The sequence below is a fragment of the Taudactylus pleione genome, unplaced genomic scaffold (assembly GCF_031769625.1).
Source record: "Taudactylus pleione unplaced genomic scaffold, aTauple2 ptg000156l, whole genome shotgun sequence".
Lineage (NCBI taxonomy): Eukaryota > Metazoa > Chordata > Amphibia > Anura > Myobatrachidae > Taudactylus > Taudactylus pleione.
In genome coordinates this window covers 540,993-555,750 of record NW_028284558.1, presented here as the reverse complement: position 1 = coordinate 555,750, position 14,758 = coordinate 540,993, and the positions used below count along the sequence as shown (strand labels likewise).

The following is a 14,758-nucleotide window of genomic DNA, read 5'->3' as shown; positions in this document are numbered from 1 at the left end:
AAGTATAAACTAACCTAACCTATCCCTCCTTAGGGGTGCCTAACCCTAACCTCCCCCCCAAGTGCCTAATCCTAACCCCCCCCCCCCCCTTGCCCGCTGCCTAAACCTAAGTCCCCCCCGGGAGTGCCTAACCCTAACCCTCCCTCCCCCTAGCCTAACCCTAAGTCCCCCCCCGGGTGCCCTAAACCTAACCCTCCCCCCCCACGGCTGTCCGTTCGCGGCGCCCGGCATCCCTTCGATCGGGATGCCGGGCGCCTGTCTCCCGGCGTCGGGGAAATGACTATAGACGCCCGGCATTTCACTCTCACCGGGATATGACAGTCGGGAAGGCGGCTGTTGGTATTAAGGCAGCCGGTTTCCCAATTGTATACCTATGGGCCTACCCACCGCATCCAGGTAACCTCTGATGGTAGGTCCCTAACATACTGGGGTTGAAATCCAGAGCGCAGGACACCCCCAAACCAGCCCAACTGAGCCACCCCAGGGCATCACTCTAATGAGAAAAGGTGAAGTGTAGAAAGGTGTTAAATAGAGTGGTGGATTTATACTTTTGGGGGATGACCTGCAGCCAATGGGTAAAATCCACCACTGGTAATAACTAAAAAATTTGACATAACTTGCTGTAATTTCTTAAGTAGGGGAACAGGAAAATCAGGGAGGATGGGGATAAGGAAGCTCAGGATAAGTTGGTAAGTTAGAAATGACAGACCTGAAGTTAATTTTTTCCCAAATAGCAACCGCAGAAAACTTCTTAATAATAATTTGCAGATCTAAATCAATTTGGGTGCAGTTTATGCATTAAAAACATGGCACTGCTCAGATTCCACCATCTCTATCCCTTACCGTGGCTCACATAGGAACTGCGTGCTCTCTCCATCCGCTCTCCATACAAGCCATTCCCTAAAAGACGGGTGACAAAACATGCGTGTCTTGTCCCTTCTTTTAATTAAAAAGCATGAGAGAAGATCCATACGTTGCTGGAAATCTTTCCAGCTCTGCTCAACATAAAGACTGCCTGCATTGATGGCCTGGAAAATCTGTTCATCCGTCATGGGGTGTAATGAGGCCAGAGCCAAGTTCAGAATTGGAAGTGCTTTCTCAAAGGCGGAATTAGACATGAACTTCATATTGCACTGGAGCAGATAAAGCTCGGACACAGATACAGGGACCACTTTATAGCTTGAGCTCTTGATTACTAGGTGGCCCTTTTCAAAAAGATCCAGAGTGAGCTTCAGGTAAAGGTAGGAGCCCTGGCTCCTCATCACCAAGTGATCGCTCAGCTTGCTGAAGCTGTTGGCATCTGTTTTCCCGTTTAAAGAGATATTGTTTGCAATTTCCTGACTTGTGCTGTGTCTGTATTGTATATAGGCGCTCAGGTCATTGTAGAGGTCTTTGTTCTCTGGAAAATCATCTAAGGAAATCTTGGATGAGGGCAGCGAACTTGTTATTTCCTGGAATTAAAATAAAAAACACACATTTGTTAAAGGAGTTATAAGACAAGCAGATCATATTTGCCCTTCCAACTGTTGAAGAACTACAACTGCCAGCATGCTCTGCAAGCCTTATATTAATAAACTGGTAGCAGCTGTGGAGCCGGAGGCTGCTGAAGCATTGGCTTATACAATCAGCAGATGGTTAGCTGCTTTTAAGAGATAAGAAAAAAAAAAAAAAAAAAATTCGGTTGGACATCAGGCATATGACAAAACCACTTCACTTCCTCAAACGTTTTTCCATTCCACAAACTGCATTTAGCAAATTGCCTGGCGTACAAACACAAGCAAGTAATGTGATCACCAGGATCAGCAATGACTTCTAGATATTTTGGCATATGAAGTAGGATTACGAGAAAGACATTAATCCAAAGATGAGAGAGAAAAACTGACAGAGTGCTGCAGAGAGATCTGTCTGTGGAAAGAATTGTTTTTCTGGAAATACCTAGAGGTCCTATCTGTCTGTGTGTGAAACATTTTCTTTATTTTGTGGTTTAAAACAGAAAAATAAAATTAATGAACAAAATTTTTTACCATGGTATCAAATGCTTAATTAAAGTCAAGTGTGACAGGAACGGTCCAGATTACATGCATTTAGAAAGTGCTCCCTCTCACGAGTTTATCAATGGAAAGGTTAACATGGCGCTATTACGTTCATTTCTTCTCTTACACAAAGTACATCGCTTAAAGTTAACCCCCCTCGCTGGCAATTACATTCCAACATCAATCATTACTTATGCAGTACCCACAAAAATTATACCTTGATTTTTTATTTATTTTTTTCAGATGACTTTGGAATCCCTGAAGTTATAAAGAGTTTGTGTTTTTCACCTCACAAGGAAAAGACAAATTACCCAACAAAAAACGCACTTTTCTTATTCACAGTGAACTGAAAGCAAATGTGTGTATTTTTTTACTTTGTAACCTCAACCAAGAAATATTTTTTGGTTCTTTCTTCAGCACTAATCCACCTTCCCAAAATGGCAGGAAGTAGACTTCTACATGCTGATTTTCATAATAAAATATGTACTTCAATATTATAATGCATTTTTCTTTTTCTTTACGTGTTTGAATGAAACAGAATATGTAGGCAAAATATGGTAACTCAACAAGGCATAAATAGACAACCTACTCCTATATGAGGGGACCCCTGCATTTACCGATGATAGGATGTAAGTGATTTGGGCATAGACGTTAAACGCCCTCCCCCATCTGTCAGGTGTACTAGTATTTTTGTAGTGCAGGTTGATATTATGATCAACCATCAATAACCACCAAGGGTCCACATTATTTGAAAAAGGGTTCTCTCCTATGTCTGATATGAGTGCCCCTGAGTTTATTGAAGCCAGGATGAACTTCATAATGATTTCTGCAAAGCAGGAGTGTGCTATAGTGATCACATGATCACTACTCAGGGGTCACATCATTGGGAGACTCCACTTTTTTCAATGATGGTACCCCTGTTTTTGTGGGTGCCAGATGGAGGAGATGAAGCACTTTTAATGCTCTTTGACCTTGTCCTTGCTTTTAAAAAGTTCTGCAATGTTTACACAGGAAGTGGTGAGACTTAGGGGGTCATTCAGACCCGGTCGTTAGCGCCGATGCGCTCGGACCGGGTCGATGGCCCCCCACAGAGCATGCGCACGACGGCGCCGCCGTGCGAATGCGTGAGACACGCTACGACCGACAGCACCGGTCGTAGCGGGTCTCGATCCAAAGGGGGCGAGCTGTCGATGTTGATTGACAGCTCGCCCCGTTTTGAAGGCGGGCCGGGGGGGGGGTGGCAGCCCAAACGGGGGCGTTCCCATGGGAACGCCTACCGTTTGGGGGAGGCCCCACTGACATTACTAGTGATGTCAGTGGAGAGCCTCCGGCTCTTACAGAGCCAGAAGCTCTCCGGGGCTTACGACAAGTGAGACCCTACTCTAGGGTCTCGTCGTAAGCCCCGATGGTCGCGATGGTCTTGACCATCGCGACCATCACCTTAGGCGGTCGTAAGGCTGTGGGTGTTAACCCACAGCCTTACCACCGCAAAGGAGGACGTCTTGAAAATTCAAGAGGTCCTCCCCTCATTCAGACCGACCGCACGCTCTGTGCGACCGGCTCTGAATGAGGTCCTTAATGATGTCATTATGGGTCCGATGTGACGATGTCATTCATTTTCGCCTCTTCTGGGTCCAAGTGACAGCAACTGTAAAGGGAAGCCTTTTAGCTATGTCGTTCCCACATTTTAAACCCTGCAGTGCTTAGGCCAAGTCCCACGCATCATTAGCAACAAAAGATTTAACAAGTGATGACTGCACTGTGCCCATGTGTCAAGAGTCATACAGAATGTAGTCCTAGAGGAAATGTGCTGATTATTAAGGTTTAGTTTTAAGAATTAAAAAAATACAGTTCCAGGTATTACAATCATGGCTGCTCTCTGCATACAAAGATAGAACATACTATAATGATCTAACTGTGCATAACAGAAGTCCTGGAAAGTTGACAACAATTTACTTAACTTTAGGTCATTTTATAAAATCAATTATTTTTATGAATGCACCAACCCAGCACCTCAGAAATCAGAATTATAAAACCTAATGGTGCATACACATGTAGCGATTTGCCAGCGATACGATATCACTGGCTGATCATCCTGCACGCTCCCTGGTGTACTGGATGATCAATATCGATCATCCAGCACACCACCTACTCACCGACGACTATAGCGACTCGCGATCAACGATTGCGGGTCACTATAGTAACTTGCTCGATGTCGAGATAGTTGACCTGCATGCATAGCTGATGGACGATATCGCTATCGTCCACATGTGGCCGCGCATCGCTGGTCGTCGGTGAGTTTGTAGGGACCTAAAAATGAAGGATTTAATCGATATCGTTAAAATCGCTCATTTATATCGCTACATGTATACGCACCTTAAAATGGAAGTAGCATTGGAAAAGGACTTATCTGTCAGTTAGAACTTGAGCTTATCTAATCTAATATCACTTATTAAATGTAGCTGTACAAGCTTATGTCTACATACATGCTTGGACATGTACAGTTTGTGGGAGTTGGTCTGTAACCTCATTCCGACCGCTCTTTCTCGAAGTGTTAAAATCAGACACAAGAGAAAGACAGCAGATGCAAGACTGAGCAAAGTTTTACAGCCCAGTTGTAACAGACCTATATATTCCAAGATGATGGGCCTCTAAGCGCTGCAGCCGCTGGCTTGCAGATATAAATCAGATGCTACTGAGCACTTCTGTAAAAGGGAGTAGGATATGTGGTTTACCTGCAAATTGGTCCTCACGGTCAAAATAATCTTCATCCAAGGTGGGAAGGAGGAAATAATTTTACTAATGAAAGAAGCAATGGTGTCACCATAATCAGGCTTGTGAAATTCTGCTTCATTTAAACCATCGACCAAAATGAAGAATTCATCCTCTGGGATTTTTCGCTCTGTGCAAATAACAAAAATAAAAATGACTACACCAATCTGGCTGGATTATTTTCACAGTAAGAAGTCCTGATTTAATGATGGAACAGAACGACATGTAATCAGGCTGTGCTACTGTTAGGAAGTTTTTCTATAAAACAAAGATTTCCTAACCCATGGGACACTGGATGGAGGAAGCAGTTTATTGGACAACGGTGTATTCCAGCCACAAACAGACACATTGGGCCTGATCCAGATGCTTGGACTGGATGCAGACGCAGCTGTGTCTTTTGGTGGTTGCCAGTCTGTGACTGTATGCAAATATCGCTACAAATCTCTTCCCTGGTGTATATCTGAGCATTTGAGTCTGGAAGGAAGGGGACGCACACACTGAGCATCTGTAGATACTGTAATACCACCTGGTGCGTCTTTAGACACCATCGGTCGTCCAATCGAAAAATGCACCAGCCCCATGGCCTCCTAATGTGAATGATTGAGCGTCACTCCCATAACACGCCCATAAGACAGACAGTGCGTCTGTTTAGCCACCGCCAAGGAATGGCAAGCACTCTTCCAATACATCTCTGATACAGTGCGTCTCAATCCCAACAGCGCCTATGTGCTTACAGCATGCGCTGTAGGAGTTTACAGGGATTTTCTCCAATGTGCAGTAGCAAAAAAAATCGCTCCACTATGTGAACATCGGCATTGCTGTGACTATGAATCAGGCCCCTTGAGAGATAAACATTGCAAATGCAAAACATCGCCTCCTGCGTATATAGAACCTCATGCCCTTTCACGGACGCTTTCTGTTGTCATGGATGTGTACAATAGGGTTTACAAACGGATGAACAGATTATTCTAGATTCACGTTTAAAGTGTCATTCTAAGAATTTGTCCAGCTGACCGACAACCTTTGACCCAAGTTCATTTCTAACACACACTAATCCTGAACCATGGAGTAATTAGCAGTTAGTGCTAACCTTGGGCCACGATGCATAAATAGGTTCTAGATTTGTAATAAAGAACACCAAATGCTTATATGCTCCACTGCTAATGGAAAAATATATCGGCATCATATACAGACGTGTCCTCATACACTGTTGCTTCAGTCGCACCAAACAGTCCTGCGTGATGCGCCAGGTCCTGAGCGGCTCTGCTGCACCGAGCGTCTTATTCGCACAAATAAAACAACTGGAATCGACAAAACTACTTTGCTAGATTGCACGGATCAATATGATGTGCGACATTTGTACGTGCGTGTGCGAATGAGTCTGAATGCGTGTACAAAGGGCTACGATGGATTTTTCTCACGCCAATTTCCATCTGTGATTTTGTAAGTGTTTAAAACTAATTCCTGTGCGGTTAAAGTCGCAGCCCAGTGTCTGTACTACACTTTCAGAGGTATTCAATATGGGTGCGATAACATCGTTTTTGCGTTAATATCGCAATTATGACGTCATTATCGCAGGTTTTACTTTTACATCCTATTCAATTTCAAAGACTTATCACAGTTTTGACAAGTCTTTGATAAAAAACGGTGATAACTTTTCACCATTGAATAGGTGTCGAAAAAAAGTGCAGAATTGGGGTTTAGGGGTGCAGGCTTAAAAAAAATAGCCTGCACCCCTGAGAATGACATTTAAAAAAGAACTGTGTCACAAAAAGTAAAAAAAAAAAAAAAATAGGGACACCCCAAAAAAATTTATTTAAAAATTGGGGTGCAAAAAAAAAAAAAAAGGGAAAAAAATTGTTAAACAGTAGGGAAATAGGTTCAGGGCTATTCTGCAAGTATGTGGCAGGTGTTTTCTAGAATAGATTTATAGCGGCAGGTGCACAAATGCAGAATTTTAAAAAAATTACTTTAGGGACTTAAAAATATGCTAGTACCCATTTTCATGTACCCCAAATTTGATGGGACCACTTAAAAAAAATGAAAAAAATAACCTAAGTGCTCTTCTGCATCACTTCTTCAATGTCGGGAAAAAAACACCTGCTGCAGCTATTTAAATCTCCGACTTTCAATTAAAGGCTAAAACGGGGGGTCTTACAATTATTTTAAGGAAAAATTCGTAACTTTACGCAAATCCAACTTCGGAGTTTCCCGTTTTCGTTAATTTTATATTGAATACGGGGATAAGGGGAGCGCGCACCATACATTACGCAGAAAAAAACTCCGATATGAAACGTTAACTTCGACGTTTCATATTGAATACCCCTGAGTTGTGCTTTGCAGCATCTGTGATGCGAGTAAGATGCAAAATGTAGAGAAAAAAAAGATGGTACCCTGCAACTCTATTGAGGCTACGTGTATGAGGACACATCTATATTTCAACATCACTTCAATTATGGATGACAGCAGCAGCAAATGACGCATGGCTCTGTAGCCCACTATTCCCATTCCGCCCAGTACCTCGACGAAGGTTAGTCATTGGTTCCAGAACTCCTCTTCTAAAGGCGGTCAAAGGGTCCTGTACACAGGATCGCAGGCTCAGCATACTCTGCAGGTGAGGTTCTCTGATAAGAAGGTCCCTGTAAGCGGTCAGTTGGTGTGAGCGGCACAGTAAGGCTGCGATACTGTGCACAAACTCTGGCACCAGGCACGTATAGGTGTTATCCGCCTGACAGTAATGATACGCAACAACCTGTAGACAAGGAACGATACACACAGGTTCATTTATGGAATCAAGTAGAAGCTCTAAAATGGAAAATAGAACAGTAACTGTTCTAAAATAGGTGGTAGTGCTGCGCTAAACGGCAGGTTGCTTCTAACAATAACCACTCCTTACCGCTTGCGGATCACTAAAATAGGTGGTAGTGCTGCGCTAAATGGCAGGTTGCTTCTAATAATAACCACTCCTTACTGCAAAGGGGTCACTAAAATAGGTGGCAGTGCTGCGCTAAACGGCAGGTTTGTTCTAACAGTAACCAAGCAAGCGGGTCACTAGAAACTCCAGTGCAAGAACCCAGAATGGCATGTTAAAAAGAAGGAGGGAAAGTTGGGTGTCACAGTGAGGGCAAGTACAAATAAGTCAACACTTTTTTGCTAAAGGTTTGATAAATTCAGTTAGCAGTTTTGCCTCTTTCCACAACCATATATAAAGTTTACCCAATGAATTATATGTATATCAAGTCAAACTCAGATTCCTTTAGAGTCATGTGAGATCTGGTGATTAAGGGGAAGTGTTGCTGTAACTTCTGCTAAGTTGTTTTCATAAACTGTACATTTTTCCTCCAGCACAAGTTAAGAAATGCTGCTACCTTGGAAGCCAGATGCTTTAGTGAATCATCCATCAATTTTTGGTGCTCTGGACTTTCCCGAGAACCCAGCATCTTCATGGTGTTCATAGTGCCGCACATATTGAGGCTCAGCGGAGATGTCTGAGACAGTGGGATGTCCTGAGTGGGCTCATTACCTATTTAAATTAGAATGAACTGTTATTTTAGCCTTGAGCTAATAAAAAGCAGATTCACACCTCAGTAGTTACGTAGTGCTGAGAAAATATAATTAGATATCGCACAAACCTCATAAAACACTAGTTGGGATGGAGAACTATAAAATAAACACACTTTGGATAAAGAGGGGCCTATATGTATTGCTTTATGTATAGATTTGGTAGGAAGCATTTGAGCTATTAAATATCTAAAATAAACGGCCTGCAGCTTTAACCATCAGCTGTGCCAGCGAAATCATCCCAAAATGAAGTGTGATTTGTCTTTTGGCAACCGTATGTCATTTCCATGGAGATTCCTTGTTTATTTGCAGTGTGTTTTTTTTTTTCCTGGCAGAGGCTGGTACCTCAGCAGCAAAACCTAGTACCTCACGATTAACAGACAGCAACTCCAGCAGTGCTGGAAATACGAGGAGCATGAATACATGTCTGTATATAGGCCAGGGATACAGTTTATAATTGGATAATGTCATTTAATCATTTAGGGGAATTTTTTTTAGGGGGAAATATTGATGATAATAGCAATGTTGGTTGTAAAGGTTGAGGCATGGCAAGAGTACTTCCTTTTATCCTGACTCTATTGGGTCAATCCAATTAGGTGCGAAGTGCCATTGCAACAGCGTTTAAACTCCGGCAACGGCACCGCATCGCACACCCTTTACTACTCGACCCGAGCCTGGATTTGCATAATTTTGCTCGGAGCCCTATGGGGCTGCGAGCAATATTAGGCAAAACCGGGCTGCCGTAAAGTGCGGCCACTGCTGCGATGACTCGCACACGCGAGATCATCATACCTAATAGGATCGACCCCTAAATTGCAGAAAACCCACATGAAAGACAGCAATATTGTGTTGAAGTACTCCTGTAACATTATAAAAATGGAGGCAGCCATTTTGAGGGTTGTCCCAATATTCATAAGAATATAGCCCCATCAATTAACTAGGAACCAGTGACATCACCAATTCTACCTGCCACATTACTAGTTCAGAACACAAAAGTGCTGCCCCCACTGTATGAAGGTGCAAAGTACAGTTCAAAAATAACCATACACTGCCACAAGCCATGTGGCTATCTGATGCAATCACCAGGGATTAAAATGGCATTATCATTCATGCTATGTGGCACAAGTAGTAGTGAGTCTGTAAGTACTTTGTGAAGACAGATATAAGTCAAGTATTATATACATATCACAAACATTGTGGAGCTGTTGCATATCGAGTGCTATGCCAGTTGGCGTGGTGCAATTTGCATGTTATCAAAGTGTGTATTCTCATTACAGTGTGCCCATACAGATTTCCAACATTCAGCCACTTGCACCTATCCTCAGCAATCTGAGTCTGGATGGGGGTGTTCTAATTTAGGTACAGTACACCAAGGGCATGTTCATGCAATTGTGAACACATGCAGCGGGAAAGTGCCAAATATATGCCTGGGAAAGAAGTATAATAATTTGTATGTGGTTAGGGGTAAATGAGGATAGACGTCAGGACTAGTAAAATGCTCTTTATTGGCTGTTTTTGAGAACGCTACACTACCACATATTGGTGCTTTCTTCGTCACTCAGACACAGAATATGCTTTTGAGAGCGGTTTTTAGCAATTTTGTTTTAGAAGGCAGAAGATGGTGAGTTACTTCTGCTGTAATAGAGATATTTCAGCAGTTTACATGATGCCTAATTACATCTGCTTTCAAAAGAAACATCGCTTAGTCACATGTGTCTGTGTACCCAGCAGAAGTCGGGCGTATATGCCTGCCTGCTCAGCCCATGTATGTACATGTTTATTTTACTACCAAGCCCCCAGTGTAAAATTGCCATGTTTGATTCTACTTGAAATAGCCACCATTCGAGTTAACGAACCCTTTGGAGAAGAAGACGGACTATTGGAAGCAATCTGCCTCATGCGAGTCCCGTGACAGCTGAGTGCCACCAGTTTGGAGATTATGGCCGTCTTTCCGAATCCAACACTGCCAACAATTACGACCCCTCGGTTCTCTGGGACCTCTGATCTTCTCATCTTCTCCTCTATCTCCTGAAAGAGCCAGCCCCTTCCAATAAAAACCGAGTCTGTTGTTATACTCGGCACCTCAAACAGCAGCGGCTTCAGAAGAATGTCTTGTGGCTTGTATGGGACAAAGCGAGCTGCAAAGTGCATAGAAATAGTCTCAGGAAAAAAGAAATGTCGACTTCTCAGCTGCCACAAAAATAACTAAACACTTAATAAATCCTAGTAATATAGAGCACTTACAGATTAAAATGCAATTAGGCAATATGGACTAAACTTACCATAGCCAATGCCAGTTTAATGCCAGGAGCAGGCAAGTGTGAGAAAGGCATTATGGGGGACATGTGACAAACATTCTAAAGTTGCCCAGAGCAGCCAATCAGCTTTTTAGCTATAATTTAATAGAACATACTAGAGAAATAGTTAGAATCTCTCCCTAATTTAGTCAAATTTTGCCAAATAAACATTTTTTCCCAAACAAATTTTCCATAGAGCAGCACCTCTTATATATGAAGAAATTAAATATTGTTTTCAACAGAATACATATACATCTATAATATGTACACCTCCATATGGCAACCCACCAATGTGACATCACATAAATGTGTGTGGCCATTCTGCTTAACCTCAGAGGGTCTGTCCAACTTTGCCCCAGCCACTTGTATAACTATATAAACGTTCCTGGGAAGCAATTACTCGGCATCACACGATCATTTGATGGTTCTTCAATTGGATGTACTAACAAAACGAGAAGTTACTGTTGCAATCTTATTAAAGATATTTCTTACATTTGATTTCCTGCTGCACGCGAGTCCCAGTGTTATGCCAAGGCATACGGATGGAGGTCCGCAAAGGAGCATTTCGTTGTACATCCAAGTAACTCAAATCTTCCAGTTTTGTGGAACTTGTGGCTGAAAGAAAGACATGGCTACAACCCATAATCTTGGCAGATGGGCAGGTACTACAGAACAGTGATGCGCAGTAACAGTTCTATCAGGGGTAATGCAGAAAAATTACTAACAAGATTATAGGATTACTCGGTTTTTATACTGGTTACAAAAATGTGCTTTTGTTGATTACTGTGCGGGCTCTGCATACTTTTCAGTCTCAATAAAAACATTCCATAAACAAACTAGGGTTATATAAGGGTAGATGATGATTCATTTATTTTTTCATTTTCAATTAATACATTCAACCCAAGCTATTGCAAATCGGAGAAAATATGACAAAAAGGGAGAAAAAAAAAAAAGTGGGAACATACTGGAGCTGCCTTAATACCGAGCTGCATTGTCTTGAACAGTGTTTCCCAAACTCATTCCTCAGGGAGGACTAACAGTGCATGTTTTCCATGTTTCCTCACAGAATCACAAGTGAAATAATTAGCTCCACCTGTGGATCTTTTAAAAGGTGTCAGCCAGTAATGAATACACCTGTGTGCCAACTAGGATAAATGGAAACCATGCACTGTTAGTGCTCCCTGAGGACTGCGTTTGGGAAACACTGCTCTACAATATGGCTCAGACTCCACATTGTCTACAGAAGCACTTAATTCCCACAAATGAAAATCACTTAGAGCCACTATGAGCCTTCAGATTCTAGATAGCAGCAAGTCCTGTATTTCTGCCCTTGCTATTATGCCGCTCCTTTCCCCATCCTTTTGCTTTGTCTACCAGTGGGTGGTCCCCCAGAGCTTGATAAACGTACTTTCATCTTTCAACATGTATCAACAGTTCTCAGGGTGGCAAAAGTGGTGTTATTTTTATACTCTGCCTAAAGTACATTGATTGTTATTGTATTATGTAGGTGGTATACTCTATGTTTGAAATGTGTACAATCCACCTACATTCATCAATTTGACAATAACCTCAAGTAGCCTGTGATCTTAGGCTCTGTTCACAAAAGCAAATATATATCATTGAATGCATGTATTAATTATCAAAATTGATAATTGTTTTGATAGGGCAATCTGCCCCGAGTACAGTCGGGATCAGTATGATTTACCGCCAGAGAGCCCCTAACCTAACCCTCCCCCCCTCCCGCGGCTGTCCGCGCCCGGCTTACCTTCGATCGGGATGCTGGGCGTCGGGCTCCCGGCGTAGGTAAAATGACAGGCGTCGGGATTTCGACGGCTGTCATTAGACCCTTGCCGGGATTAGATAGTCGTGATGTCGGGATTTAGACTGTATACCGTTCAGTCGCACAGGTGCCTCCACAACTGGGAATACAACGCCTACACACTGGCTATATGTATCAAGCCTTGGAGAGAGATAAAATGGAGTAATTGCCCAAAGCAACCAATCAGCTTATTACAGTCATTTCAGTCTGTGCTAGGTAATTGAGAGTTAGAAGCTGACTGGTTGCTTTGTGTAACTTCGATCTCTATCCAAAGGAGAGATTTATCAGACCTTGGAGAGAGATACAGTACCAACCAATTAGCTCCTGTCACTGTTGATTGGTTAGTACTTTCTGTGTAGGTGAGCTACCAGCTACCCGTGTGCTACCCGTGACGGGATCCCTACTAATGTAGCAGGAGCTGCCTAGTTTCAGAGGTAACCAACCTCCTAACTAACTAAATATGGAGTAATAAGAAACCGAATGATTCTGGCAGAAAGAGATTTAGACACCCCTACCAATGCACAACTACCTACTGGTACAGATATTAACATGTAGGGACATTACCGTATTGGCACGTTATTAACAGTAAGAGAGATATTGGCCACACACGTCCATTCTGGTATCACCCAAACTGCACTGTCGTAATAAATCAGGTAGTTTCTCTACCAATAGTCTTTCTGCCAGAAGCCTCCATATATGGCTATTAGGTTAGCGTTCAGTTTCCTATTACTCCATCTGTAAATTAACAGTCAACATTAACAATAAAAAAGAAAAATGTAACCCCGCTACCGAAAACGTTCAATAAAAATCTGTTAATTTCCATAGTACAGTTTTTGAGACCGCGCAGAGTTGTGACCCTGCCCTCTCTTTAAAAGGCACTCCAGTTGGTGTAGAACTACACATCCCAGCTTGCCTTGCCTTAGTTTTAGCCTGCCCTAACAGTAAAACTGTTGTAGGGCATACTGGGATGTGTAGTTCCATAGCAGCTGGAGTGCCACACCTTGCCTATCCCTGTTATAGCATAAGGTGCTAGGAAAAATGCTAGTCCGTACATTACAAAATGGCAGTTAAATGTACATTTAAGGATTGGCACCCCTGCTTCACAGTGGCAAAATAAGATGCCAACTTCTTTAAAACTGAAAGCACTCAGATGGCTACACACTGGCAATTTGAGGAGGTATTCAACCTGATCATGGCATCTGGCCACACACACACACACACACACACACACACACACGGGTATGGGCCAGATCCACGTCATTGTTTGACAGAGTAAATAAAGCAGGAATACCCTATATTTCTTTTATAACATACTGTATGTATAAGCCTTAGTTCAACCTATCCACTTCTAGAAGACAAGAAACATGTAGGATATTACTAAACTCCGTAACACTGTCCTTTTATTTCAGATGTAACTAGCACAAATAAGGCCAGGAAATTGTGGCTTGTGATGATCGGTATAAACAGATCTTCTCTGATATTCTTTTCCACTTTTATGTCAGTTATATATAACTCTCAGTGCATTTCTGCAGAGTCCGGCATTTACTCGTCTACACGCATATATATTTCCCAGGACTCTCAACTAAAAGGGCAATAATGAGCAATTCACATGATATTACACTGAAGAAGCTTATCACACAGATCTGTAGGTAAGCCTGCTTCATCTTAGCAGTGCATGTTTGTGACATGTTCACACAATCCAGGGACACGTTTCTGATGGGCAGGTGCATATAGGTGTATATAATACAAGACACAGTACACAACATCTCTAACAGGCAGAGGTTACTATTCATAATGTAACTGGTGTGTGTGTGTGTGTGTGTGTGTGTGTGTGTGTGTGGGGGGGGGGGGGGGGGGTTTGCATCTAATTTTAATCGCAGATGCATAGAAACACCACTCACAGTGTACTACAGACGTACGGCTCCGCGCCGTGAATGTCCTGCTGTTAATACTTATTGCGATGCTCTGCATATACATCTTATATCTACACATGGAGGCTCTCTCTTCCCAAGCAGAAGCGAGAGTCACTGCAGTATGATTATGCCATAAGGAAACACCTGAGAGCGATCTGCTTTACAGTATTTCCCATTTCTGGATGATTAGTCATCATTCCCAAAGTGACTTGCAGGTTCTGTATTACCAGTTTACATATGTAACAATTAGACACATTACAAATTATTCTCTAATTATATTTCTCGATGCTCCACAAGATACAATATCTTTACAACTCTGGTATATTTTATTATATTTGGCATAAACATTCTTGACCTGAGGTT

General features: G+C 42.4%; 1 protein-coding gene across 3 annotated transcripts in view; it reads right to left on the bottom strand.

Moving 5' to 3' along the window:
* Nucleotides 1-14,758, bottom strand: part of TANC1 (tetratricopeptide repeat, ankyrin repeat and coiled-coil containing 1) — a 233,035-nt gene that overhangs the window by 62,735 nt on the left and 155,542 nt on the right. For all 3 annotated transcript variants that reach the window (XM_088474775.1, XM_088474776.1, XM_088474777.1), the window contains exons 8-13: nt 11,156-11,278; nt 10,223-10,504; nt 8,174-8,328; nt 7,326-7,557; nt 4,769-4,935; nt 844-1,451 (exon numbers count right to left, since the gene is read on the bottom strand). In XM_088474775.1, the coding sequence (XP_088330901.1) occupies nt 844-1,451; nt 4,769-4,935; nt 7,326-7,557; nt 8,174-8,328; nt 10,223-10,504; nt 11,156-11,278 (1,567 nt within the window). The remainder of the gene's footprint in view (nt 1-843; nt 1,452-4,768; nt 4,936-7,325; nt 7,558-8,173; nt 8,329-10,222; nt 10,505-11,155; nt 11,279-14,758) is intronic.